The sequence below is a fragment of the Salvelinus fontinalis genome, chromosome 34 (genome assembly GCF_029448725.1).
Source record: "Salvelinus fontinalis isolate EN_2023a chromosome 34, ASM2944872v1, whole genome shotgun sequence".
NCBI classification, from domain to species: Eukaryota; Metazoa; Chordata; class Actinopteri; order Salmoniformes; family Salmonidae; genus Salvelinus; species Salvelinus fontinalis.
In genome coordinates this window covers 36949650-36977335 of record NC_074698.1, presented here as the reverse complement: position 1 = coordinate 36977335, position 27686 = coordinate 36949650, and the positions used below count along the sequence as shown (strand labels likewise).

The 27686-nt window shown below is 43.4% G+C and overlaps 4 protein-coding genes across 7 annotated transcripts in view; 2 read left to right on the top strand and 2 right to left on the bottom strand.

The window, feature by feature from the left end:
• The first annotated feature begins 79 nt into the window (after positions 1-79).
• On the top strand, positions 80-3636 carry LOC129833795 (28S ribosomal protein S7, mitochondrial-like). Its single transcript, XM_055898601.1, has 5 exons — positions 80-226; positions 502-693; positions 827-890; positions 2550-2717; positions 3021-3636. The coding sequence occupies exons 1-5, from the start codon at positions 183-185 to the stop codon at positions 3240-3242; spliced, it is 690 nt and encodes a 229-aa protein (XP_055754576.1). The 5' UTR covers positions 80-182; the 3' UTR covers positions 3243-3636.
• Positions 3633-9798, bottom strand: LOC129833796 (MIF4G domain-containing protein B). 2 transcript variants are annotated; one of them, XM_055898602.1, is made up of 6 exons: positions 9490-9798; positions 8564-8657; positions 8206-8315; positions 7624-7779; positions 6807-6899; positions 3633-6499 (listed from the first exon to the last, which is right to left on the bottom strand). In XM_055898602.1, the coding sequence occupies exons 2-6, from the start codon at positions 8640-8642 to the stop codon at positions 6272-6274; spliced, it is 666 nt and encodes a 221-aa protein (XP_055754577.1). In that variant the 5' UTR covers positions 8643-8657; positions 9490-9798; the 3' UTR covers positions 3633-6271. The 2 variants fall into 2 exon arrangements, with proteins under 2 accessions (XP_055754577.1, XP_055754578.1); XM_055898603.1 differs by having other exon boundaries at positions 9533-9798.
• A 97-nt stretch (positions 9799-9895) lies between these two features.
• Positions 9896-19137, bottom strand: LOC129833794 (mitochondrial thiamine pyrophosphate carrier-like). Its single transcript, XM_055898600.1, has 7 exons — positions 18986-19137; positions 17555-17716; positions 15255-15410; positions 14729-14899; positions 14138-14318; positions 13740-13870; positions 9896-11642 (listed from the first exon to the last, which is right to left on the bottom strand). The coding sequence occupies exons 2-7, from the start codon at positions 17684-17686 to the stop codon at positions 11463-11465; spliced, it is 951 nt and encodes a 316-aa protein (XP_055754575.1). The 5' UTR covers positions 17687-17716; positions 18986-19137; the 3' UTR covers positions 9896-11462.
• Positions 19138-21195: 2058 nt separating this feature from the next.
• The window catches only part of LOC129833784 (testis-expressed protein 2-like), a 30359-nt gene continuing 23868 nt past the window's right edge, over positions 21196-27686 (top strand). The window contains exon 1 of one of the 3 annotated variants that reach the window (XM_055898590.1): positions 21196-21995. The gene's annotated coding sequence lies outside the window, so the exon portion shown is untranslated. The remainder of the gene's footprint in view (positions 21996-27686) is intronic. The other 2 variants (XM_055898589.1, XM_055898588.1) reach the window with 2 other exon arrangements.

Genomic DNA, 27686 nt, shown 5'->3' with positions numbered 1-27686 from the left:
CGCAGTCTGCGTTGTCAATAAAACCTAGAAAAATATGAATTTATTGTTTGGTGTAAAATTGAGAAATTCAAACATTTAGCTGAATAATGCTTTATTTTGGAAAATAAATCATAGAAATTAGTTTTGCTTTATGGCATCTACCAGGGAGCTTACCCAGGGGTCTTCGCACCACACTTTCCAAGATGGCAGCCGCCATCACAGGTTTACTAAAACCTTGGACACCAAGGTAATTATAATTTTGCTGATTAACGACGCTATGGATGTGTATCTTAACACTGTGATACTGCACTAGTATGACACTTATCATTGCACAAGTTTATTACAACCACGTTTGCTAATTCAGCTACCTACAGTCAGTGACATTCAAATTGTTTCTGCAAGCAACATTAGATGGTTATATGATCATGTATAGATATTGTTCAGGATATGCTATAACCATTGCGTTGTATTTGACTATTAAACATGAAGTGTCATAACTTTCTGTTGCTCATGCTTCTCTAGGGTACTCCTGGTGAGATGGAGCAGGTACAACCCTTACTACCTGGAGCCTGAGCCTCGGAAAGAGGTGTACCACATCCCAGAGACTGAGCTCACACCTGAGCAGAAAGAGGAGAGGGAGCTGAAATCTGTCAGGCCCATAAAGGCAGCCACCAACTCTGTCACCAGCTCTGTTTTCAACGACCCTGTGTTGAGGTACCTAACCCCAACACACATTAATGCATAAGCCTACAAACACTGAAATACATGTAGCTCGGTCATGTGGTTGTATGTTTACCCTGTCAATGCAGTGTGAATTACAGCTCATCACTGTTCTTTCTCTTCACAGCAAGTTTGTCAACATGATGATGAAAGATGGTGACAAGATTATTGCCAAAGGTATCATCACACAGGTATAAGTGGGATTCTATGGGACTGTTTGATATACACTGCTCAAAAAAATAAAGGGAACACTTAAACAACACAATGTAACTCCAAGTCAATCACACTTCTGTGAAATCAAACTGTCCACTTAGGAAGCAACACTGATTGACAATAAATTTCACATGCTGTTGTGCAAATGGAATAGACAAAAGGTGGAAATTATAGGCAATTAGCAAGACACCCCCCAAAACAGGAGTGATTCTGCAGGTGGTGACCACAGACCACTTCTCAGTTCCTATGCTTCCTGGCTGATGTTTTGGTCACTTTTGAATGCTGGCGGTGCTTTCACTCTAGTGGTAGCATGAGACGGAGTCTACAACCCACACAAGTTGCTCAGGTAGTGCAGTTCATCCAGGATAGCACATCAATGCGAACTGTGGCAAAAAGGTTTGCTGTGTCTGTCAGCGTAGTGTCCAGAGCATGCAGGCGCTACCAGGAGACAGGCCAGTACATCAGGAGACGTGGAGGAGGCCGTAGGAGGGCAACAACCCAGCAGCAGGACCGCTACCTCCACCTTTGTGCAAAGAGGTGCACTGCCAGCGCCCTGCAAAATGACCTCCAGCAGGCCACAAATGTGCACATGTCTGCTCAAACGGTCAGAAACAGACTCCATGAGGGTGGTATGAGGGCCCGACGTCCACAGGTGGGGGTTGTGCTTACAGCTTAACACCGTGCAGGACGTTTGGCATTTGCCAGAGAACACCAAGATTGGCAAATTCGCCACTGGCGCCCTGTGCTCTTCACAGATGAAAGCAGGTTCACACTGAGCACATGAGCACATGTGACAGACGTGACAGAGTCTGGAGACGCCGTGGAGAACGTTCTGCTGCCTGCAACATCCTCCAGCATGACCGGTTTGGCGATGGGTCAGTCATGGTGTGGGGTGGCATTTCTTTGTGGGGCTGCACAGCCCTCCATGTGCTCGCCAGAGGTAGCCTGACTGCCATTAGGTACCGAGATGAGATCCTCAGACCCCTTGTGAGACCATATGCTGACACATGCACATTTGTGGCCTGCTGGAGGTCATTTTGCAGGGCTCTGGCAGTGCACCTCCTTGCACTAAGGCGGAGGTACCGGTCCTGCTGCTGGGTTGTTGCCCTCCTACGGCCTCCTCCACGTCTCCTGATGTACTGGCCTGTCTCCTGGTAGCGCCTGCATGCTCTGGACACTACGCTGACAGACACAGGAAACCTTTTTGCCACAGTTCGCATTGATGTGCTATCCTGGATGAACTGCACTACCTGAGCCACTTGTGTGGGTTGTAGACTCCGTCTCATGCTACCACTAGAGTCAGAGCACCGCCAGCATTCAAAAGTGACCAAAACATCAGCCAGAAAGCATAGGAACTGAGAAGTGGTCTGTGGTCACCACCTGCAGAATCACTCCTGTTTTGGGGGGTGTCTTGCTAATTGCCTATAATTTCCACCTTTTGTCTATTCCATTTGCACAACAGCATGTGAAATTTATTGTCAATCAGTGTTGCTTCCTAAGTGGACAGTTTGATTTCACAGAAGTGTGATTGACTTGGAGTTACATTGTGTTGTTTAAGTGTTCCCTTTATTTTCTTGAGCAGTGTAGTTTGCCAAGTAAATGTAAATATACACTAATGCCCATCCTTTTCTTCTTAGACATTGGAGAACATTAAGAGAAAACAGGTGGAGAAGTACCACAAAGCCTCTGAGGGAAAGAAGGCAGAGATCGAGTGTAATCCATACGCCATCTTCCACCAGGCTCTGGAGAACTGCAAGCCTGTCATTGGCCTGGCTAGTATTCAGAAAGGGGGCAAGTTCTATCAGGTCAGTACGCTCACCATTTCTAGAGTCACCAGGGTCTTATTCATTAGTTCACAACGTAGCAAAACATTTCGCATCGTAGCAAAACGTTCTGCAACGTAACGAAAACAAGCGTTCAGGTAGTCCCTCCCTGTTTATCTCTTTTTTTGTCTTTGGTGCCTAATGAGCACAACCTTGGGGTGATAGTTTGTAGAAAAGTATACATCAACTCTTTATTCTCCACGATAGACATGACAAATGTAATTTATCTTTAGTCTCATACAGTATGTGTAATGACATCCTGTATTGTCCCTCTCCACTCTGCAGGTGCCCATACCTCTGACAGACAACAGGCGGCGCTTCCTGGCCATGAAGTGGATGATCACAGAGTGCCGGGACAACAAGCACAGACGCACACTAATGTACGAAAAACTATCCCAGGAACTGCTGGCCGCCTTCTCCAAGGAGGGCAACGTGGTCAAACGGAAACACGAACTGCACAAGATGGCCGAATCCAACAGAGCCTACGCCCACTATCGCTGGTGGTAGTCAACTCTGAAGCTTGAGTGCAGCATTCAAAATGGGACCTTTTGGACTGGAAGGAATTCAATCCATTGTCCCTTTGGTCAAACTTGAGGAGTTCCTTGTTGGAAAATAAAAACATCATGGACATTTGTGCAACACATGGGAGATTGTCTTCAATGTAGGGCATTGACAGGCTATGTAAATATACATCTCTTGGACTCCATTGTGAAATATTTGGAATGGTGTGTATCCAAGTATACTGACCAAATACAGTTACTGTAAATGTGGCTTTTACTAACATTGTATTATTGTTAAATAAAGAATGATTGTGAAAACATTACAAATGACATGATCACATACTGTATTTAGAATATATATACATCAGTGTCATCTTCAAATAAATACAAAGCTTAGTTAACCCAGGTCGATTTTATTTAAATGTGATTTTTATTCATCTGCAGTCAATGTACAACAGTAGCAAAAATGAAATTGACCAATGTTTGTACTTCTGACATTTGAACAGATCATCAGATACCCAACTATAGTAGTGGGAATATTTATAGGAAAATATAATACACTGAGCTCTGTCTTCACGCAGTAAACTCAAACTTTCTATATATCTACTTGAGTAGATAAATGTACAAAATGCTCAAAGTTATTTGGTAATTCTGTGAAAAACAAAAAGGCATGTACGCAAACCACTAGTAGGCTAATTGTGAGTGCTGCACTTCCTGTCCAAATTAGGTTTCTTCTGAATTACTTTACTTTGAATACTTGGTCTTTATGTAGCAATAAATAGGCCCTATAGCATATACACATTTACTTCAATACTCTTCTTTCAACATCATGGCCCTATCAAATATGCTCAAACTAGTGGATAACCAAGTTTATTTTAGTGCAGTGCTTAGCAGCCTCGTTTTATTTAAGATGTACACTGAGGAGAACCACAGTTTTGAATGAAAACTGTTGAGAAACACTGATCTAGTGAACTAAATGTCAAACAATAGAAAAGTTGTCAGTCAACCAAGTGTTACTATTCCAATTCCACAACTACTATTACCAAATAAATGTTTCAATCTATTCGACAACTGTCCACTAGGGCCAAGAGGTTGCTAAAATAGCCTACTAATTAACACAATATGTGTGATCATATCTTCAAAAAAATTATATGGTTCTTCCCTCTTCAAAGAGTTTCATTTAGTCAATGGCCTTGCTGGAATAATCAACCATTCCCCATGCCTCCCTCACTTTCTTGCAGTAATCACTGAGCTGACATAACTAGGATAGGAAAAAGATAATCCAATGTATTACATTAGATCAGTGATTACTATGAGGAAGGAAGGATAGATGAATGTTAAAGATATTGGAACAAGACCTAGAAATAGTCTGCTGCTTGTCTCAACTCATCGTGTTTGGTTTTGTGAGCGTATTAAAGCACTCGGTCAGCACACAGTGTAAACATTATAAAACATACATATTCTGAACTACAAAAACTAGTAGATGTGGACTTATATAAAGTGAACCTGGTAAAAGCTTAGTGCTGGTGGAATGAATCTCAGATGTACTACTGTTTTGAAAATATAACAGCAACGAGTAGTGTACAGCCAGACAGAACTTAAAGTCACTATAATGCAGTAATATTCTCAGCTTCCAAACTGAATAAACGTTTGCATTGTGGTGCACAGTTTTCCCAAGCCGAAAGCAAAAAGCCAGCATCCATTTGTAGCACCAAAGTGTGGACTATGTCGTTTAAAAGAGGTACAGTACCTCAGAGGCTTGTGAATACAAAAACATCTGCAAAACTAGTTGTTCTTATTAGAATCAGCAAAAACTGACTATAACTTCCAGCTTTGACGATATTGCTGTCCATATTGGCACCACATGTACTATAAAATTATTTTTCAGATAAACTTGTGATATTAACAATTCAGAAACTAGAATTCAGACCATAAAAAGTAAAATATATTGATATTTTCAGAAAGGAAATATTATAAATTACTTTTGACAAATCTCTTGGTCCCAAATCCTAATAATAACAAATTGTCACCCTCTCTTGTCATGTGTTTTTTGACCATAATGGAAACAAAGAGGCTTAAGAGTCATTGGCAGCAGGGTGGACCCAAAAATCCCTCAACTCAAGCCAAAATGCTTTTCAGACATTTTAATCTACCACTCAAACAACAGGTGCTTTTATAACAAACGTTGACTGTAAAGTATTTTGTACAATTGATTTGGACCCTATGGCTGTATTTAGACAGACAGCCCAATTCTGATATTTTGCCTAATTATTGGCAAAAGAGCTAATCTGATTGGTAAAAACACCAATTACTGGTAAAACAAAATAAAGACCAGAATTGGGCTGTCTGTGTAAAAGCAGCCTATTTTGTAAAGCATTGATTGTAAGATCATAATTTGATCTCTACATTCACTTGGGCCTAATGAATGTCTAAGCTCTCGAAACGTTCTGCACACCTCTCAAGATTCTTTGTAGAAAAAGTAACGAAGATCATCACCTTTGAAAACAGTATCAGTAACGACTGGCAGAAGATCTATAAGATTAACTCAATCATGGTCAAGCCCACGTGACTGGAATGTGTATCTGAACTACTTATGTACAATGTCTCATAACATTGGAATGTCAGAAAGGAAAGGGATTAACAATAAATAATTTGACTGGAGTAAAAACTGCAAATCAAACCCACGAAATGTCCTGAAATTCAGTCAAACTTGCTTCAAACCAACCCAATTCAAATACACATCTCGCCAACAAAAACCTTTTAACAACCATTTACAATTGCACATTTCCAACTGACTATCTGGCTAGTGGAAATATCCCTGCTGCTAACCACACTGACTAGTGGCTACCCCATGGCAAAGCCCAGCAAAAAAAGTGTCCTTTCTGGAATCATCCACCATGCAGCCCCTCTCCCAATACTATCATTCAGGGTCACATTCAGTAAACACGAAACGGGAGATTCCAACCCGAGCTCGTTCAATCCCATTTTGTTCCTATTGAACACCATCCACCTACTGTAGCCTGGCCTAGCCTCAGTCTAGTCAGTAACTTCGCTGTAGTAGTATTTCTGGGCCGTGTCGCTGAGCATCCAGCCCCCGGCTCTGAACTCCAGGATCTCCAGTAGCAGAAGACGGGCCATGGAGCTCAGGCCCTCCTGCAGTAGGAAGCCGTCCCGCAGCAGGTAGAAGAGCTCGTCCATCTTCTGTTCGTCCATCTTCTCCAGCTGGTCCCCGATGCGGTGCAGCTGGAGCACCAGGCAGTCTACCTGGGGGAAGGAAAGGAGAAGCAGAGGAGCACAAATATTAAACAAACGCATATCATCATCAGAGAAGGGGAAATCACATTCAGAGATGTACATGCTATAGCCTGAGTACATTTGTTTTCAGATTTCAAACACTAGCCAGTATATAAAGCAGAACATTTTAGCAAAAACATGTAAATTTGGTTCTCCCTTTAATCTGAAATGTATGCTTGGTAAATAACCAACATATTGCGCTTTAAGAAGTGAGAGACAATTGAAATATGTCCTCAGTTGAAATACTAAATTGGGTGCTGTGCCATCTTTGACCGACCTCTTCCTCGTTGTTTAGTGAGTCGGGCTGAGCCAGCCTTAACAGGCAGTCAAACACAGGATGCACCAGAGCCACCATTGGCATGTTGTTCACCTGGGGAGGGGAAAACACAAGGAGCTATTAACATTTCATTGATAAGAAAAGCTTCTATGCGTATATATTTTGGGGCGGCAGGGTAGCCTAGTGGTTAGAGCGTTGGGCTAATAACCGAAAGGTTGCAAGTTTGAATCCCCGAGCTGACAAGGTAAAAATCTGTCGTTCTGCCCCTGAACAAGGCAGCACTGTTCCTAGGCCGTCATTGAAAATAAGAATTTGTTCTTAACTGACTTGCCTAGTTAAATAAAGGTAAAAAAAATAAAAAAATACAATCCATGAAGAAACAGCTCAAATAAAACTGGAGAGTACTATGCCTGATTCACACTATAGGGATGAACCGTACTGCGCTGGTTTTGGATATTGTCCTTCCACAATGTTCTTTCCAGCAATTATGGTGGATGCGTAACCAGGCCAGCTCAATTCAGTCTTGTGAATAGGTTGTTAGATAAAAGAAAGGAGGACCAAGGCACTCTTAATATAATTAATTAAAATTCCTTTATTAGTATGGCATGTTCAATAGAAACAAAGTTGTTTAAAAACCGACGCGTTTCGGCTGCATGGCCTTCGTCAGGGAGGCCATGCAGCTCTTTTACCAAAGAGCACCTTCTATCTACCAAAATATACTATAGTGTACCTTAGTAGCGCTTCCCTTCCTCCTCTTTCTACAGGTTGTTAGATACCTTCAGTTAGAATAGGGATTCTGGAATGTTTTGGCCCGTACCTTGAGGTAGTCGAAGACGTTGCAGATGAAGGTGACGAAGCAGACCCACTCCTGCAGCGAGCGAAGCCGTGTGTCCTCCCGGGCCACGAACTCCAGCTGCAGCCGGTTGAGCAGATTTCGCCGGAACACGTTTCCGTTGTTGTGCTTGGCCTCAGCCTGCAAGGTGTGGTAGAGAACAAGATCACACAGTCATAAGCATCTGTATGGTTCCAGTCTATGGATATATACAACTAGGAAGCTAAAGCACTGATCCCGGGAAGCAAAATAGTAGGATTGGGTTGAGTAGGCTTGTGTTGCCATTTGACAATGATAAACCCCTTGATCCCCGCCACCCCTAAGCTGCCCACCCACCAAATGGTTAGGATTTGAAGACGGTAAGCTGATCTTAGATCTAAGCTTCTATAGAGGAGCTCATTTGACTTTGTTTACAATCAAACTCCAGCTTTAGTTCACACCATGTTCTAGGCCTAGGTGTGAAGCCCTAGTCAAACAAAATAATCAAAGATAATTCACCTTACTGTTGTTACCACCATTACTATCAGCCAGAAAGGCAAGTAGTTATTAAGGTGAATATTACCATACCTGAACGATAGTGTAGCAAATGCGTCCTGCCTCTTTGCTGAAGACCCGGTCCTTCAAAGACTGGTCCACGAGGACATTGGACACCTTCTCCAGGTCCACCGTGCTGGGCTCTGAGGGCAGAGAGAGGGCTAATCACATTCAATAGGCACAAAATTTGACAATAACGCTCTGAAACGGCAAGGTTCCATCTGAGCTTGCCCAATAATAAATACTTGTTTTCTTTTTTCTGTTTGCCCCTAATGAACATGACACTGTACTATGTACTTAATTGTAAAAACAAAACATCAATCTGACCGTGTTGATTTTTCACACAGACCATTATATACATCTTCACAGAATCACTACATTAGGGACTGACCTTTCAGGGCTGTTTTCAGCAGCTTCTGGGTCTCCAAGTCGAAAGACTGAATCTTGTAGTCCTCTTTAGAGTTTTCCATTTTTTACAAGTGATACTGAAATAGACAGTGGATACAGACAGACTATGCTCTCAAACAGAATTTCAAGCGAAATTCATTAGACAGAACTATTTGTCTCATCACAAAGCTGTCTAAAGCTGTTGTCATCAATCTGGCTGCCCCCCAGGCCTCTTTCATAGGGGGATATGGGGGATTAAGCCAACATACGCAGTTCCTCTAATATTGCCCAAATAAAAAGGTATTGGTTTGCATACAAGCAATGAAGAAACAGATTTATCATATCTTCAAATACCAATAGTTAATTGCCATTTGTGGTGGTATTTTGTATGTTAGAGGATGCATTTCCCACCCATCCATTGTAAAAAGTCACAATGAAATTGCATGACTTCTACTGGGTCAGGAGTTGCATTTTCAAACAAACGAAACCTTTGCAGCAGCCTAACCTCGTTCCCTGGATATGGAAGGGCAGCAAGTCTGGTGCACGAGACTAGCAGCAACCTGTCCCGTTGCATCAAACTGCACTACATGCCAACCCAGCAATAAATACCGGTAATTAATATTTCATCATTAGAGATTGGATCGAGCTAGCTAAAAAGTGGCTGCTACTAAACATGCACGCAATTAATGCAAAAAGTACGTACAATTTAGCTAGCTACCTAACTAGCTGCTAAAATTAGTAACGAAACAACTAGCTAGCTAGTTAACGACTTGTTACACAGATAACGTTAGTTACCAAGCAAATATGTTTGAAAAGGAGTTGTTGTTGAGTGGCTAGCTAGCTAAGCTAACTGACTTGCCAAGTCTGATTTACAAGAGTTCAAATTATGTTCGTTCAGGTTTCTAAATATAAACTTAAATCAAGACTTACTTTCCTAAAGTTAAGTTTGAAGCAGTGATTACATTGTACATACACACTCCACTGTGCTGTGCTGTTTGCTCCCCACTTCCTGAGTGCTGTCTGCGCACGCGCTGTGTTCCAACTGTATAGGACAAAATGCGCGTGCACTGACGCTTATGGAGAAGTGTCCAGTGACGTTAAATAAACTGTTTACCCAAAGCATAAACCCACATTATTAAAAGTCTGTTCTATTCTGACTATATCATTCCAATGATAAGAAAATGCATGCAAATTAACCTTATTCAAAAATAGTTAAAAAATAACAAAACATGAGTAAGTACGATACAATGTGTTTTAAATAAAAAACCAAATATAGACTGATACACCTGCCACCACTTTGTACAGTGCATCAGTAGCCGACACAATGTCACACATATTGCACTTGGTGGGACAATTTATTGTACTCTTTCCAGCATTAAACACACACAGAATAAATATTCAATTTTAAATACAGTGTTAGATATGCTGTGTGTAGACGTTTACATTTTAATAATTTAGCAGACGCTCTTATTCAGTTGGTCATATATTTCAAACAAACATACTCCGTCATGCTTCTTTACTCATAATTTAGCACTGAGCGAGTGCCAGTTTGAGAATTTCGCAAAAAACTCCAATGCTGACCCATAAAAGCTGTTACAACAGGTTACTTGAAATTAAAGTACAGTACATCAAAGAAAAGGAAACTGAAAACAGCAGATGGTAAATGTACTTATGTTATTAAATAAGCCTTACCAACCATATATAAATGGTTATAAATATTGAAACACATTCCACACAGAAAGCAACAAACCCTTGCACCTCAATTAGAATGTATGATCATTTTGAGTCTATTCTAACACATTAGTTAACACCACAACTTTTAGGTAAAATGTATTGAATCGTCCCTATTAAAGAGCATTCTGTGATAGGATCAACTTTGACCTGGTTCTGACAATTTATTTTAGCCTAGATCAAGCATCTCTTTCCCTTCGCTCCATGGTATCTATCCGTTTCAAGAGCAACCATTGTGTGTTATCAATTTAACACACAAAACATTGAAAAGGAGAATTTAAGTGATTTTTCCCCATTCCGCAGCTGTCAAAACACAGAAGAACACTTGCAGAGGTATATTCTCAGTACATGATCTAAGACAATGGTTATATCCTCCTTATGCTGCCGTCAAATATCAGGCAATTCTGCACGTAGTTGAAACAGAATACATTGTTACAAATTTTGTCATTTTTGGTAAATTACAAAAGTCTTCAAAAACAAGAGGCATCCTGTCCTCAGTATAGACTGTGCACCACAAACCATGAGTATTGTAATAAAAACAACAGCAAAGAGTTCCAGTAGAGACATACTTACATCAAGGTGTTTGGACACTGACACCAAACACATGGTAAGGTGAGGTGACATCAGTCCTTATGTGGAAGGTCCAGAGCAGCACCACACCTTGACTTTCCCAACTTATAGGATACACTATAGGTAAACAGCAGTAAGGAGAGCCTTTTTTCCTTCTTCCTAGCAATGTTGACTCCTATCACCAGTGGGATGGGGATATGGCATGTACGATGTAGATGTGCGTGATTCTGCCATTCCCTCCTTTCTTTTCCAGTGCTTTGAGTTCCTCTGCTTCTTCAGTCTTCCCTAAGCCAGGGTTTCCTAAACTCGGTCCTGGCCCCCGGGTGGACGTTTTGGTTTTTGCCCTAGCACTACACAGCTGATTCAAATAATCAACTAATCATCAAGCTTTGATCATTTGCATCAGCTGTGTAGTGCTAGGGCAAAAAACAAAACGTGTACCCTTTGGGGTCCCGAGGACAGAGTTAGGGAAATGCTGCCGTAGACACTGCTCTATGGTCCATTTTTACATTTTACTCATATTGGTTGAGGTTCAAATTTGGGGTGGTTGAGCTGATCCTAGATCTGTGCCTAAAAGCAACTTCTACCCAGAGCGCCTCTGCTCACTGGCTGCCTTTCAGGTTCTGTATGGCATTAAGGAAGAACTCATACCAGAAGAAGGTGAAGCCCGTGGAGACAGCTGCTTTCACTAGGCTGGGAGATAGGCCTTTGAGAAAGCCCCGGAGACCCTCCTCTCTGGCGATCTGGGACACACAGTCTACAAAGCCACCATACTTCCGCACCTGCATACAGTAAGCAGAGACAACACACTTCAATGTCATGTAGATGGATGCCCCGTATGACAGCCATCTTCGCTCTAATATAAGACCTGCTGTCAGGCACATGACTGAATGAAACAATGTAATGAGATTAGAGGTCGACCGATAATGATTTTTCAACGCCTATACCGTTACCGATTATTGGAGGACCAAAAAAAAGCCGATACCGATTAATCGGACGATTTAAAAAAATATATTGTAATAATGACAATTATAACAATACTGAATGAACACTTTAATTTTAACTTAATATAATACATCAATAAAATCAATTTAGCCTCAAATAAATAATGAAACATGTTCAATTTGGTTTAAATAATGCAAAAACAAAGTGTTGGAGAAGAAAGTAAATGTGCAATATGTGCCATGTAAAAAGGCTAACGTTTAAGTTCCTTGCTCAGAACATATGAAAACTGGTGGTTTCTTTTAATATGAGTCTTCAATATTCCCAGGTAAGAAGTTTTAGGTTGTAGTTAATATAGGACTATTTCTCTCTATGCCATTTGTATTTCATATACCTTTGACTATTGGATGTTCTAATAGGTACTTTAGTATTGTCAGTGTTACAGTATAGCTTCCGTCCCTCTCCTCGCCCCTACCTGGGCTCGAACCAGGAACACATCGACAACAGCCACCCTCGAAGCATCGTTACCCATCGCTCCACAAAAGCCGCGGCCCTTGCAGAGCAAGGGGAACAACTACTTCAAGGTCTCAGAGCGAGTGACGTCACCGATTGAAACGCTATTAGCGCGCACCCCGCTAACTAGCTAGCCATTTCACATCGGTTACACCAGCCTAATCTCGGGAGTTGATAGGCTTGAAGTCATAAACAGCTCAATGCTTGAAGCACAGAGAAGAGCTGCTGGCAAACGCACAAAAGTGCTGTTTGAATGAATGCTTACGAGCCTGCTGCTGCCCACCATCGCTTAGTCAGACTGCTCTATGAAATAATAGACTTAATTATAACATAATAACACACAGAAATACGAGCCTTAGGTCATTAATATGGTCAAATCCGGAAACTATCATTTCGAAAACAAAACATTTATTCTTTCAGTGAAATACGGAACCGTTCCGTATTTTATCGAACGGGTGGCAACCATAAGTCTAAATATTCCTGTTACATTGCACAACTTTCAATGTTATGTCATAATTACGTAAAATTCTGGCAAATTAGTTCGCAACGAGCCAGGTGGCCCAAACTGTTGCATATACCCTGACTCATATACCCTGACTCGCGTGCAATTAACGCAAGAGAAGTGACACAATTTCCCTAGTTTAATATTGCCTGCTAACCTGGATTTCTTTTAACTAAATATGCAGGTTTAAAAAAAATATACCTCCGTGTATTAATTTTAAGAAAGGCATTGATGTTTATGGTTAGGTACATTCGTGCAACGACTGTGCATTTCTCGCAAATGCGCTTTTGTTAAATCATCCCCCGTTTGGCGAAGTTCGCAACGAGCCAGGCAGCCCAAACTGCTGCATATAGCCTGACTCTGTTGCACAGAACGCAAGAGAAGTGACACAATTTCCCTAGTTAAAAGAAATTCATGTTAGCAGGCAATATTAACTAAATATGCAGGTTTAAAAATATATACTTGTGTATTGATTTTAAGAAAGGCGTTGATGTTTATGGTTAGGTACACATTGGTACAATGACAGTGCTTTTTTTTTGCGAATGCGCTTGTTAAATCATCACCCGTTTGGTGAAGTAGGCTGTGATTCAATGATGAATTAACAGACACCGCATCGATAATATGCAACGCAGGACAAGCTAAATCAATTAGTAATATCATCAACCATGTGTAGTTAACTAGTGATTATATTAAGATTGATTGTTAAGATACATTTAATGCTAGCTAGCACCTTACCTTGGCTCCTTGCTGCACTCGCATAACAGGTAGTCAGCCTGCCACGCAGTCTCCTCGTGGAGTGCAATGTAATCGGCCATGTGTCCAAAAATGCCGATTACCGATTGTTATGAAAACTTGAAATCGACCCTAATTAATCGGCCATTCCGATTAATCGGTCAACCTCTAAATGAGATGTCTGCCGTACCTGTCCAAAGTGGGCTCTGGCTTCTTCAAACCCTCCCACCTGCAGTCTCTTTTTGATGAGGTCAAAGGGGTAGGTCATTGTCTTGCTGATGACTCCAGCACAGCTTCCACATAACAAGCTTCTGAGGTTGCCTTCAATAGAAAGGGAAAAAGCAGTAATGTTCAGGTAGTTTCTAGGCCCCTATCCTTCAAAGTTATGTTTATGTGTTCAGTCAGTGGTACTGGGCACTATCCAGGCCCTAGTTACAAAGTTAGTTTCCTGTTTGCTAGCCAAGCGAAGGTTATATTTTAGTTTCTAGGCCCTATTCCCTTAACAGTCATTGGTGTGTGTGCAGTGTTGTGTGTTTAAAACAGTGTCATGGTGTCAAAGGCATAACCGTCCCTACACTGGCCACTGACCTCCGACGTTGCTGTCCTTGGGCGGTGGTCCCATGAGGTTCTTGAGGACCTTGTAGAAGAAGAATTGCAGGCCTGCGTAGGGGAACACTGCCACCAGTGTTGGACCCAGGCCACGGTAGAACCCCAGGGCCCCCTCAGTGCGGTACATGGTGGACACAGCATGTCTCAGACTGTGATACACCTATGTTACAGATTATGCCTGTGGGTTGGCTAGTAGCTATCAGTAGCACAAGCCAAATATTCAATGATAACACTTTAACAAAGCCAAAGTGTGGATTGCAGTCACTCCTTGTCCATAGACTGCCTTCAAGGTAAGGAAAAAAATATCTAAATAAAGATATGACATTTTTCTAAACTATCCTTTTTAAGGGGTTATAAGTAGTTTATTGACAATTATTATATAGAATTTACTATAAATATATATTTAGTTTATAAATAATAAATTACTGGTTGAAATTGTGTGGTTGTCATTTATTTGCTTGGCAAATTATGGGTTGCACAGTTAATGGACTATTACTGCTTTTGATAATGGTAGAATAAAGCTAATGCTTTTCGATAGAAAAACATACAGTATGAATCTATGTCTCTCACCTTGGGCTCTCCCTGAGCTGCGAAGCGTGTTCGCAGTGTGTCTAGTGGCTGGCAGGCTACAGTGGCAGAGCAGGCAGCCAGACCGCCACACACAAAGTGCACCCCCGCTGTCTGGCTGTCATTTACGGTGCTCTTGTGGGTCATCTCAGTCAGGAACTCAAAGCTGGCAAACTATGGAGGGATGAAAACACAGCCTTAAAACACAACCTTAAACCACAGATGAAATCACAGCATCAAAAACAAAGTTCAGACAACAGCTCCAAGTTATACAGCACCGCCATGAATGGAGACCACAGGGATAAAAACAATAGAAATGTAAAAAGTGAGGCACATGACTATATATTATAATCTATCAACCCACTACCATGTGAGAGATGCTATTGAGGCGTTACAGGGCAAAGGCTAGCTAGGGACAAAGAGTTGAGTCAGAAAACAGCTCTCAGAGATCCACTCATTCAACTACAACACTGTGTGACATACAACAGGGCATTCTGACAGGAGAAATGCCCCAGTGTATGTTCCCTACCTGTACTGCCCCGAAGCAGACAGAGAGGAGCTGGGCGGGGATATGTCCTTTCCAGAAGGCAGGCAGCCCCTCCTCTGCCAGGATACAACGTGATGCCTGGAACAGGCCCCAGTACTTCCCTTCGGGGTGCCTTGACGATACGCGCTCTATCTGCAACTGTGTACGCAAGGAGGGGTGTGTAGTGTCAGACAGGGGAAAGAAGACATTCTGCTTTAGACATTCTTGTGTAGAACAAAATACACATATGCACGTACACACACACACACACACACACACACACACACAGTTGTAAGTAATTCCCCAGCAAATGCTGAGCACATCATCAATGTGTGTTGCCATGGCCACCAGTGTGTTGTGAGAAACTGGGCATGCCCAGTGGTGTCTGAGGATCTGGGTGTGGTGCTGTGACTCACATCAAAAGAATGCTGTACAACCAAACAATGTTTAGTAGCAATGAAACAAACTTCTTCAGGACTAAAACGCTTGATTTCATGGAGTCTCACAACACTGCGCTTTTTGGTTTGAGTCATAAAAGCCTGGGCAAAGGTTATCATGCACAAATAACAGAGTTGTATGTTTACCAGAACCACTAGAGTTAGGCCACAAAAACAGTGCATTCGGAAAGTATTCAGACCCCTTGACTTTTCCATATTTTGTTACGTTACAGCCTTATTCTAAAATTGATTAAATAAAAACAATTCTCAGCAATCTACACACAATACCCAATAATGACAAAGCGAAAACAGGTTTGTAGACATTTTTGCACATTTATTAAACACAAATATCCTATTTACATAAGTATTCAGACCCTTTGCGATGAGACTTGAAATTGAGCTCAGGTGCATCCTGTTTACATTGATCATCCTTGAGATGTTTCTACAACTTGTAGTCCACCTGTGGTAAATTCAATTGATTGGACATGATTTGGAAAGGCACACACCTGCCTTTGTAAGGCACAGTTGACAGTGCATGTCAGAGCAAAAAAACAAACCATGAGGTTGAAGGAATTGTTCATAGAGCTCCCGAGACAGGATTGTGTCGACGCACAGATCTGGGGAAGGGTACCAAAACATTTCTGCAGCATTGAAGGTCCCCAATAACACAGTGGCCTCCATCATTCTTAAATGGAAGAAGTTTGAAACCACCAAGACTCTTCCTAGAGCTGGCCGCCAGGCCAAACTGAGCAATCGGGGGAGAATGGTTTGGTCAGGGAGGTGACCAAGAAACCGATGGTCACTCTGACAAAGCTCTCGAGTTCCTCTGTGGAGAAGAGAGAACGTTCAAGGACAACCATCTCTGCAGCACTCCACCAATCAGGCCTTTGCGGTAGATTGGCCTGACGAAAGCCACTCCTCAGTAAAATAAATATGAAAGCTCGCTTGGAATTTGCCAAAAGGCACCTAAAGACTCTCAGACCATGAGAAACAAGATTCTCTGGTCTGATGAAACCAAGATTGAACTATTTGGCCTGAATGCCAAGCGTCACTTCTGCAGGAAACCTGGCACCATCCCTATGGTGAAGCATGGTGGTGGCAGCATCATGCTGTAGGGATGTTTTTCAGCAGCCAGGACTGGGAGACTAGTCAGGATCAAGGCAAAGATGAACATAGAAAAGTACAGAGAGATCCTTGATGAAAACCTGGTCCAGACCACTCAGGACCTCAGACTGGGGCGAAGGTTCACCTTCCAAAAGGACAACAACCCCAAGCACACAGCCAAGACCACACAGGAGTGGCTTCGGGACAAGTCTCTGAATGTCCTAGAGTGGCCCAGCCAGAGCCTGGACTTGAACCCGATCGAACATCACTGGAGAGAACTGGAAATAGCTGTGCAGCAACGCTCCCCATCCAACCTGACAGCTCTTGAGAGGATCTGCAGAGAAGTGAGAAACTCCCCCAAATACAGGTGTGCCAAGCTTGTAGCGTCATTTCCCTAGAAGACGCAAGGATGTAATCGCTGCCAAAGGTGCTCCAACAAAGTACTGAGTAAAGGGTCTGAATACTTATGTAAATGTGATATTGCAGTTTTTAATTTTATAAATTGGCTAACGTCTAAAAACCTGTTTTTGCTTTGTCTTTATGGGGTATTGTGTGTAGATTAAGGGAAAAAAATATTTATAATACATTTTAGAATAAGGCTGTAACGTTACAAAATGTGGAATAAGTCAAGGGGTCTGAATACTTTCTGAAGTTCCAACTTACATTATGTTGCATTTAATTGTGTAGTAAATTAGGGTCCAAAGTTGCCATGCAACTAAAACATGCACCACAATAATATCCATCTGATGATGCATACTGTACCTGGAATCTTATCTTGATGACATCCAGTGGGCTGATCAGGGCTCGGGTCACCATGCCTGCGGCCGACCCAGACAGGGCAGCATCTTCTGGGGCTGGAGCAGCGCCCTTAGACCCTGGGTCATAGCCCACCATGATGACTCCACAGCAGCCTCACCAGAGGACCTCAGGTCCGGGGGAGAGAAAACATGTTATACAGCACAGGAGGTTGGTGGCACATACCACCCTGCATACCACTGCTGGCTTGATTCTGAAGCTAAGCAGGGTTGGTCCTGGTCAGTCCCTGGATGGGAGACCAGATGCTGCTGGAAGTGGTGTTGGAGGGCCAGTAGGAGGCACTCTTTCCTCTGGTCTAATAAAATATCCCAATGCCCCAGGGCAGTGATTGGGGACACTGCCCTGTGTAGGGTGTCGTCTTTCGGATGGGACGTTAAACGGGTGTCCTGACTCTCTGAGGTCATTAAAGATCCCATGGCACTTATCGTAAGAGTAGGGGTGTTAACCCCGGTGTCCTGGCTAAATTCCCAATCTGGCCCTCAAACCATCATGGTCACCTAATAATCCCCAGTTTACAATTGGCTCATTCATCCCTCTCCTCTCCCCTGTAACTATTCCCCAGGTCGTTGCTGCAAATGAGAACGTGTTCTCAGTCAACTTACCTGGTAAAATAACGGTAAAATAAAATAAATAAAATAAAATAAATTGGGGAGGACGGGCTTGTGGTAATGGCTGGAGCGAAGTAAGTGGAATGGCATTCAATACATCAAACACATGGTTTGATGCCGTTACATTTCCGGGATTCCATTTGCGCCGTTCCAGACATTATTATGAGCCGTCCTCCCCTCAGCAGCCTCCACTGTATACAGGGTGACTAGTAGTTTCTCTGAGAGACAGTAACTGTAAATATGGATAGGCTATTGTGATTCACGAGGAATGATTCAGTATGTTGCTATTTTTATTGGAAGCCAATTCTGTATCACTTACTTATTTGTGCATCACTGCCACTAGAAATAGTTAGTAGCTGTATAAAGGAGTCATCAGGCAAATTCCACTGATCAATCATGTGTGATGGAAGTTGACTCTGCTGATATTGACATGACACCTGCATCTAGCTGACAGCTACAGTAACTCACTGTTGTCGAGTAGCCTAACTAGCTAACTAACTACCAAGTTATTGATCAGCCCTTCCTCCTAATCAGACACATGTGGAGATCGCAAACGTTGACTGCCCTTGATGATCACGTCCTTCTCTTCGGTACATTAGTTGCAGTGGTAATTCATAGTAAATACAGTAGGTATTAACGTTCTTCAAAAAATACCATAGAGGACAGGACCTTGGCATAACTATGAGGTTAGCTAGTGTAGCCACTCAATCTGGTTTCCTTCAATGTATCTCGCAATTTATAGCTAAAATGCGTAGAACTGTCGACTCACTTTTATGTGCTGCTCTTCCGTGGAAATGTGTGAAAAAATAGTTGGTGAAGGACAGGTAAGGCTACATGTACTTCTTCTTTTCATACAATTTAGCTTACTCAAACCAATCTGGGGACTGGAGAATGGTGCAAATCGAACCAATCCGCATGGAGGGATGGATCACGTGACCATGCAATCCCAGTTGCACTACATGTGTTCCCTTTATGACACAAGATGTCGCTGTTGTTAAGTAACCAGTTTCAACATTCAGTACTGTATCACAATGTCTGCATAGTTTCAGGTAAAGCATATTGTACAAAAGTCATCAAATTAATAAAAACAAGACAGCCTAAGGTTGATGCTCTACAACAATATTGTTAAAGGTCCAATAACATTGATTTACTGCACAATCTTACGTTTTATTGACTGTAAAAAAATAAATAATAATAAACAGTCTGTGACCAAGACTCATTATATTGTAGCAATCACGTTTATGTTAAAGTACAGCAGGTCAATAAAATCAGAGCTGAAAGTCTGTTTGAATCCCAAGGTCATATAGATGATGTGACATTTATTATAATCATTACAGAGTCAACGCTTGTGAGAAAGAACAATTAGTCGACTTTGTTGGCTCTGTTTTAGTATAGTGTGGAAGGAGGTGGTTGAGACCTGAAGACTTACGTTATTTCCCAGAGTGCCTTTAGATCAGTGGGCTAAGGTGGTATTGAGCCATGCAGATGAACCTGGTTGAATACCTGGTCGCTCACACATATGTGCAAGTCCAGGACCATATAGACATGAAAACACCTCTTGGCAAGAGAACCATAGTCTATAATACTACATTTAGACTCTATATGAACATAATGCCATGTTGATGATAATGTATTGTCCTGTTAAATGCTGAAGGTCAGTGTATTGTGTTGGTCTGTTCTCCTTGCCCCCCGCAGTGTCCAAACAAGATAAGCAGGAACTCGTGTAATCCATTGTGTCCCAAAGTTCATGTCCAGCCTGGCCCCAGCTGTGCTCACTCACACACACACACACACACGCACACACGCACACACGCACACACACACACACACACACACACACACACACACACACACACACACACACACACACAAGATCTCATAGTTTGACCAATTTGACTTCAGATTCCGCCGTTTGTCCACATTTCTCAAATTTCGAGGTGTTTTGGACACCACAGGTTGCACCCCTGCTGTCACAAGTTTAGGCATTCATTTTGAATGTTTAAATTAGGGTTAAGGTTTGGAATAGGGTTAAAACCCCCCAAAAATCAAAGGAGTGCCTATACTTGGCTTTGAACACACAACCCTCGGGGCCGAGGTTCGCAGCTTAGGGTTAAAACAAAAACAACTCCACAGTGAAGTTTAGGCCTTCTTTCTGAATGTTTAAGGGTTAAGGTTTGGGAAAGGGTTGAAACAAAAACATTTAAAACAAGTGTCTATCACTGGGATTGGACATACAACCTTCAGAGCTGGAGCTCGCAGTTCACGCTCATCTGCCACCCCGGTCCACAATATCCACAACGCTCACTGTTGCCCTTAATGGCTGGTTTTGGGTACCTGGCCGGATGTCGGATTTCAAAGTGGATCATGAGCAACCTGGATGCACACACACACACGCACGCACGCACGCACGCACGCACGCACGCACACGCACACACACACACACACACACACACACACTCACACACACACACACACACACACACACACACACACACACACACACACACACACACACACACACACACACACACACACACACACATACATACACACATACACACATGCAAGCACAACCAAACACATATACACAGGTCCTGCCAGGCCCCAGCTGTGCTCACACACACACTACGAGGCATGATGGATGGGGAGGCAGATGAACAAACCCCCACTGGATGTAGATGGATAAAAACAGAGGGATGAATTAAGCAGCAGCAAGACGGTTGAAAAATAGTGGTCAACTTATATTTTACTAGAAACAATGGCTATATATTATTAATGTAAAAGTTAAAAAATGTATGTACCAATTCCAGATTGCTCCTGTAATGGAGAATACATTGGTTGTGGTTTTAGCATTCAACTTCACCTGTCCAAGGAAAACTACCATAGAAGGTCATTCATTTGGATAAATCAGTATCCCTGATGGACACTTCTAACCAGTATGAGTCTGAAAGGAAAATATCCCATGGTGATATTGGATTTATTTTGATGTGGTGGACAGTATTCACAGAGGGGTTAAAATGTTATTCTCCATTGGTTTAACCTTCAATTTAATCCATGCGTTTACATAACTCTACTTTATTGCACTGCTAGAAAGACCTGGATGCGTTTTTAGAAGTGGTGGTTTGAGAGGCTGACCAAAACACGTGTGAGTGAAGATCCTATCCTATAGACAAGTGTGACAGTGTTTTCATACTGAGCCGAGAACGACATAGGCGCTGCTGTACGACTGTTTTAATCTGGATTAGTGTTTCTCTCTCTAGCCAGGACTCTAATAATCCGATTATTCGGAGTTTGCTTGGCGCTTCTTCAAGGGGGGAAAAGAAGATGAGGGAGACGCGAAGCAAGGTCTCTTCGGTTATATTGCGGTGTTTCGGCGCATACTGTTACTGTTCATGCTGGTTCAGGCGATCTGCACTTTTGAAGTGAGGCTACGAGAGGCTATCCGTGCTATTAAATATATTGGAAGATTTTTTCTACGCCATGCAAGGCAAGTCGAACGCGTCTCTATGCAAAGCGTGATTAAAGTTATTTTAACAGGGTTTCTATTCTAGTCAGTCCACTGCAGTGCATCCCTGTGCAGTATTCGGACATATAGAATGCTGCGCTCTGCTCTGCAGTCAGACTGCGGCTTTGACAGAGTTTTGAGAGCGAAATCGAAAGACGACTGAATTTAATGAGAGTGACTTGGGTCTTTTTCCATACCTTTCAATCAACGGGGATAACGGTATCGGCTATAGCCTACATTATGGGTCCTTCATTGTCGTTTTGATGGTGTTCAGGTGAGTAGCCCTAAATTCGAGTGGGTAGGCTATGTTTTGACATCGCCAAAGATATTGAAATAAATATATTTTTTATCAACAAAATATTAGCCTATGTTTATTAGTTATTTAGCCTACATGGCTGAGCCCTGAAATATAGGCCTGTGTTTAGCAGTTATTTAGCCTACATGGCTGAGCCCTGAAATTGGACTTGAATTAGCCCATATTGAAGTTTGATCATGTTTACATTTGCCCTTTAGGCCTGTGGACGTTTTAATAACAAAACTAAGTAGAAATTACATTTATACCTGTGGGTGTCATGGGAATAATAACCAAAACCAAAACACAGTACATCTGATGCAACCGGTGGATAAACACTCATCAACCACTTGTGCGTGTAGCCTTATGCCCTAATGTCAGGACAGCTTTATTGTTCTCCAGGATAATCCCATCAGATTATTTGTCTGATGTAGGAATAGGATGCCCATCAATTAGACATAATTTGTTTAATCCAGACTAGTTAGATTTCTCTGCCTGCCTGCCCTCCTGACTGGTCCCCACATGAAGAGGCCTACACAGGCATGCACAGGTCAGGTAAGGACAGTGGTGTTTAGTTTAGTTTATTAGGATCCCCATTAGCTACTAAACATGCAGCAGCTACTCTTCCTGGGATCCACATAAAACATACAAATACAGTGCCTTCAGAAAGTATTCATACCTATTTTGTTGTGTTACAGCCTGAATTCAAAATGATTTAAATTAGAAAAAATTATCTCACCCATCTACACACTCCCCCATAATTACAAAGTAAAAACATGTTTTACATTTTTTTGGGCACGTTTTTTGATTAAGAAATACAGAAGTACTGTATCTCATTTAAATAGTATTCACACCTCTGAGTCAATACATGTTAGAATCACATTTGGCAGCGATTAAAGCTTTGCACACCAGGATTGTACAATATTTGTGCACATTATTCTTTAAAAAATTATTTAAGCTCTGTTAAATTGGTTGTTGATCATTGCTAGACAGCCATATATTTTCAAGACGATTTAAGGTCAAACTGTAACTAGGCCACTCAGAAACATTCAATGTCGTCTTGGTAAGAAACTCCAGTGTATATTTGGCCTTGTGTTTTAGGTTATTGTCCTGCTGAAAGGTAAATTTGTCTTCCAGTGTCTGGTGGAAAGCAGACTGAACCAGGGTTTCCTCTAGGATTTTGCCTGTGCTTAGCTCTATTCTGTTTTTTATTATCCTAAAAAAATCCCTAGTCCTTGCCAATGACAAGTATACCCATAACATGATGCAGCCACCATCATGCTTGAAAATATGAAGAGTGGTACTCAGTGATGTGTTGTGTTGGATTTTTCCCAAACATAACGCTTTGTATTCAGGACATAAAGTACACTTCTTTGCCATATTTTTTGGTAGTTTTACTTTGGAGCCTTATTGCAAACAGAATGCATGTTTTGAAATATTTGTATTCTGTACAGTCTTCTTCTTTTCACTCTGTCATTCAGGTTAGTATTGTGGAGTAACTACAAGGTTGTTGATCCATCCTCAGTTTTCTCCTATCACAGCCATTAAACTCTGTAACGGTTTTAAAGTCACCATTGGCCTCATGGTGAAATCAGAAAGATGCCGTATCTTTGTAGTGAGTGGGTGTAGTAGTACACCATCCAAAGTGTAATTAATAACTTCCCCATGCTCAAATAAATATTAAATGTCAGCTTTTTTCTTCTTCCCATCTGCCAATAGATGCCCTTCTTTGCCAGGCATTGGAAAACCACCCAGGTCTTATGTGTGTGGTACAGAGATGAGATAGTCATAAAAAAATCACGTCAAACACTATTATTGCACACAGAGCGAGTCCATGCAACTTATTATGTGACTTGTTAAGCACATCTTTACTCCTGAACTTATTTAGGCTTACTATAACAAAGGGCTTGAATACTTACTGACTCAAGACATCTCAGCTTTTCATTTTTAATTAATGTGTAAACATTTATAAAACATAATTCCATTTGGACATTAGGGGGTATTGGGTGTAGGCCAGCGACAAACAATCTCAATATAATCCATTTTGAATTCAGGCTGTAACACAACAAAATGTGGAAAAAGTCAAGGTGTGTGAATACTTTCTGAAGGCACCGTACATGACAAAGTACAGAACAGTTATAGACAAGGACATGAAATAACATTGTATATACAGTATATACACAACAAAAATACTATTTACACACTATTATGACATACTCATATTCTTATACACAGTTCAATTAGATCTTTAGAAAGAGGAGAGGAAGCTGTGATACAATATACAGTGGGGAGAATACTGCAGAAACAGTGCTGTTATACATTGACTGTGGCTAACCAACTAGGAGGAGTAGGTGAGAATTGCAGACAACCGTGACAGACGATGGCTGTCAGAGAGTTGCAGTAGGCCTATAGATCCAGCCTGTACACAAACGTAATACTACTCATACCGACTAAAAATAGTACATGTTTTCGTTAATGTATTAATTATGTATCTTTTTATAATGATGAATAAAGAATTGAAGCATGCAGTCTTTTTAGTCAGTATGGCTAACTCACAGAATTCCACAAAGGTCTCAACTGGGCCATGGAAAAAGGACCTTCAAAAGATGTTAGCTTCATTGATCCTGAGAATCACTATGGACTCATATCAGTGCCTGTGGCTGCAGTTTCAGTTTCTACTAAACCTGTCCACCAAGGAGTGTGTCTGAAATGCTGCCAAACGTTTGCTGACTCAAGGATTTCGAAGGAAGAGAGTTTTTACTATCCCTGTCAGTGTGGATTGATCTAGATTGACTGTGAAGTCGAAATTGATTAAGATAATGCCATTGGTATCTGTTATAGAGAACTTACATAGACACGAAGAACGCACGAATAGGAAACAGACTACATAAACCGAACAAACCGTATACAGTTCCGTATGGTGCAAACATAACACAAACACGGAAGACAATCACCCACAACGAACACTGTGACAACGCCTACCTAAATATGACTCTTAATTAGAGGAACGCCAAACACCTGCCTCTAATTAAGAGCCATACCAGGCAACCCAAAACCAACACAGAAACAGAAAACATAGAATGCCCACCCAACCTCACGTCCTGACCAACTAACACACATAACAACTAACATAAATAGGTCAGGAACGTGACATTACCCCCCCCATAAGGTGCGAACTCCGGGCGCACCAGCACAAAGTCTAGGGGAGGGTCTGGGTGGGCATCTAACCACGGTGGTGGCTCAGGCTCCGGGCGAGGTCCCCACCCCACCATAATCCATCCTAGCTTCCTCCCTCTAAGAATGTCCACCCTCCTTTTACCCCCACAAAATCCTCTTAATAACATCACTGATAGGGACAGCACCGGGACAGAGAGATAGATCAAGACAGAGGGATAGATAAGAATAAAGAGGTAGATCAAGATAGAGAGGGAGATAATGATAGAGGGGCAACTCCGGACTGAGAGGCAGCTCCGGACAGAGAGACAGCTCTGGACTGATGGGCAGTTCTGGGTATCTAGCCGTTTAAGGCTGAAGGGCAGCTCATGGCTGACTGACGAATCTGGACGCTCATGGCGGGCTGACGGCTCTCGACGCTCATGGCGGGCTGACGGCTCTCGACGCTCATGGCGGGCTGACGGCTCTCGACGCTCATGGCGGGCTGACGGCTCTCGACGCTCATGGCGGGCTGACGGCTCTCGACGCTCATGGCGGGCTGACGGCTCTCGACGCTCATGGCGGGCTGACGGCTCTCGACGCTCATGGCGGGCTGACGGCTCTCGACGCTCATGGCGGGCTGACGGCTCTCGACGCTCATGGCGGGCTGACGGCTCTCGACGCTCATGGCGGGCTGACGGCTCTCGACGCTCATGGCGGGCTGACGGCTCTGGCTGCTCATGGCTCGCTGGCGGCTCTGGCAGATCCTGTCTGGTTGGCGGCTCTGGCAGATCCTGTCTGGTTGGCGGCTCTGGCAGATCCTGTCTAGTTGGCGGCTCTGGCAGATCCTGTCTAGTTGGCGGCTCTGGCAGATCCTGTCTGGCGGGCGGCTCTGGCAGATCCTGTCTGGCGGGCGGCTCTAGCGGCTCCTGTCTGGCGGACGGCTCTAGCGGCTCCTGTCTGGCGGGCGGCTCTGCAGGCTCATGGCAGACGGGCGGCTTTGCAGGCTCATGGCAGACGGGCGGCTTTGCAGGCTCATGGCAGACGGATGGCTCAGACGGCGCTGGGGAGACGGATGGCTCAGATGGCGCTGGGGAGACGGATGGCTCAGATGGCGCTGGGGAGACGGATGGCTCAGATGGCGCTGGGGAGACGGATGGCTCAGATGGCGCTGGGGAGACGGATGGCTCAGATGGCGCTGGGGAGACGGATGGCTCTGGCCGGATACGGCGCACTGTAGACCTGGTGCGTGGTGCCGGAACTGGAGGCACCGGGCTAAGGATAAGCACCTTCCTACTAGTGCGGGGAGCAGGGACAGGGCACACTGTATTCTCAAAGCCCACTCTATACCTGATGCGAGGTACCGGCACTGGTGACACCGGGCTGAGGACAAGCACATCAGGATTAGTAGGGGGAGAATATACAGTGTGTTCAGGGCTCTGGAGACGCACAGGAGGCTTTGTGCGTGGTGCCGGAACTGGAGGCACCGAACTGGATACACGCACTACAGAGAGAGTGCGTGGAGGAGGAACTGGGCTCAGGAGACGCACTGATAGCCTAGTGCGTAGTGTAGGCACTGTAGGTACTAGGCTGGGGCGGGGAGGTGGCGCCGGAAATACCGGACCGTGGAGGCGTACTGGCACTCTTGAGCATTGAGCCTGCCCAACCTTACCTGGTTGAATACTCCCGGTTGCCCGACCAGTGCGGGGAGGTGGAATAACCCGCACCGGGCTATGTAGGCGAACCGGGGAAACCATGCGTAAGGCAGGTGCCATGTATGCCGGCCCGAGGAGACGCACTGGAGACCAGACGCGTTGAGCCGGCCTCATGACACCTGGCTCAATACCCAATCTAGCCCTCCCAGTGCGGGAAGGTGGAATAACCCGCACTGGGCTATGCACTCGTACAGGAGACACCGTGCGCTCTACTGCGTAACACAGCGCCTGCCCGTACTCCCGCTCTCCACGGTAAGCCTGGGAAGTGGGCGCAGGTCTCCTACCTGCCCTTGGCCCACTACCTCCTAGCCCCCCCCCAAGAAATTTTTGGGAATTACTTACGGGCTTTTTGGGCTTCCGTGCCAGACGCGTTCCCTCATAGCTCCGGTTCCTCTCTCCGGTAGCCTCTGCTCTCCTCAGTGCCTCCAGCTGTTCCCATGGGAGGCGATCCCTACCAGCCAGGATCTCCTCCCAAGTGTAGCAACCCTTTCCGTCCAATACATCGTCCCATGTCCATTGCTCCTTCTTTTCCTGTCCCTTACTCCATTTACTCCGCTGCTTGGCTCTGGAATGGTGGGTGATTCTGTAACGGCGATCCTCCTCCTCTCCATCTTCGGAAAAGGAGGAGTATTGAGGGAACCAAGGCGCAGCGAAGTTTGAACACATATTTATTAAACAAGACGAAAAACGAACACGAACTACACTTGAAATGATACAAAATAACAAACGACGTAGACTGACCTAAACATGAGAACTTACATAGACACGAAGAACGCACGAATAGGAAACAGACTACATAAACCGA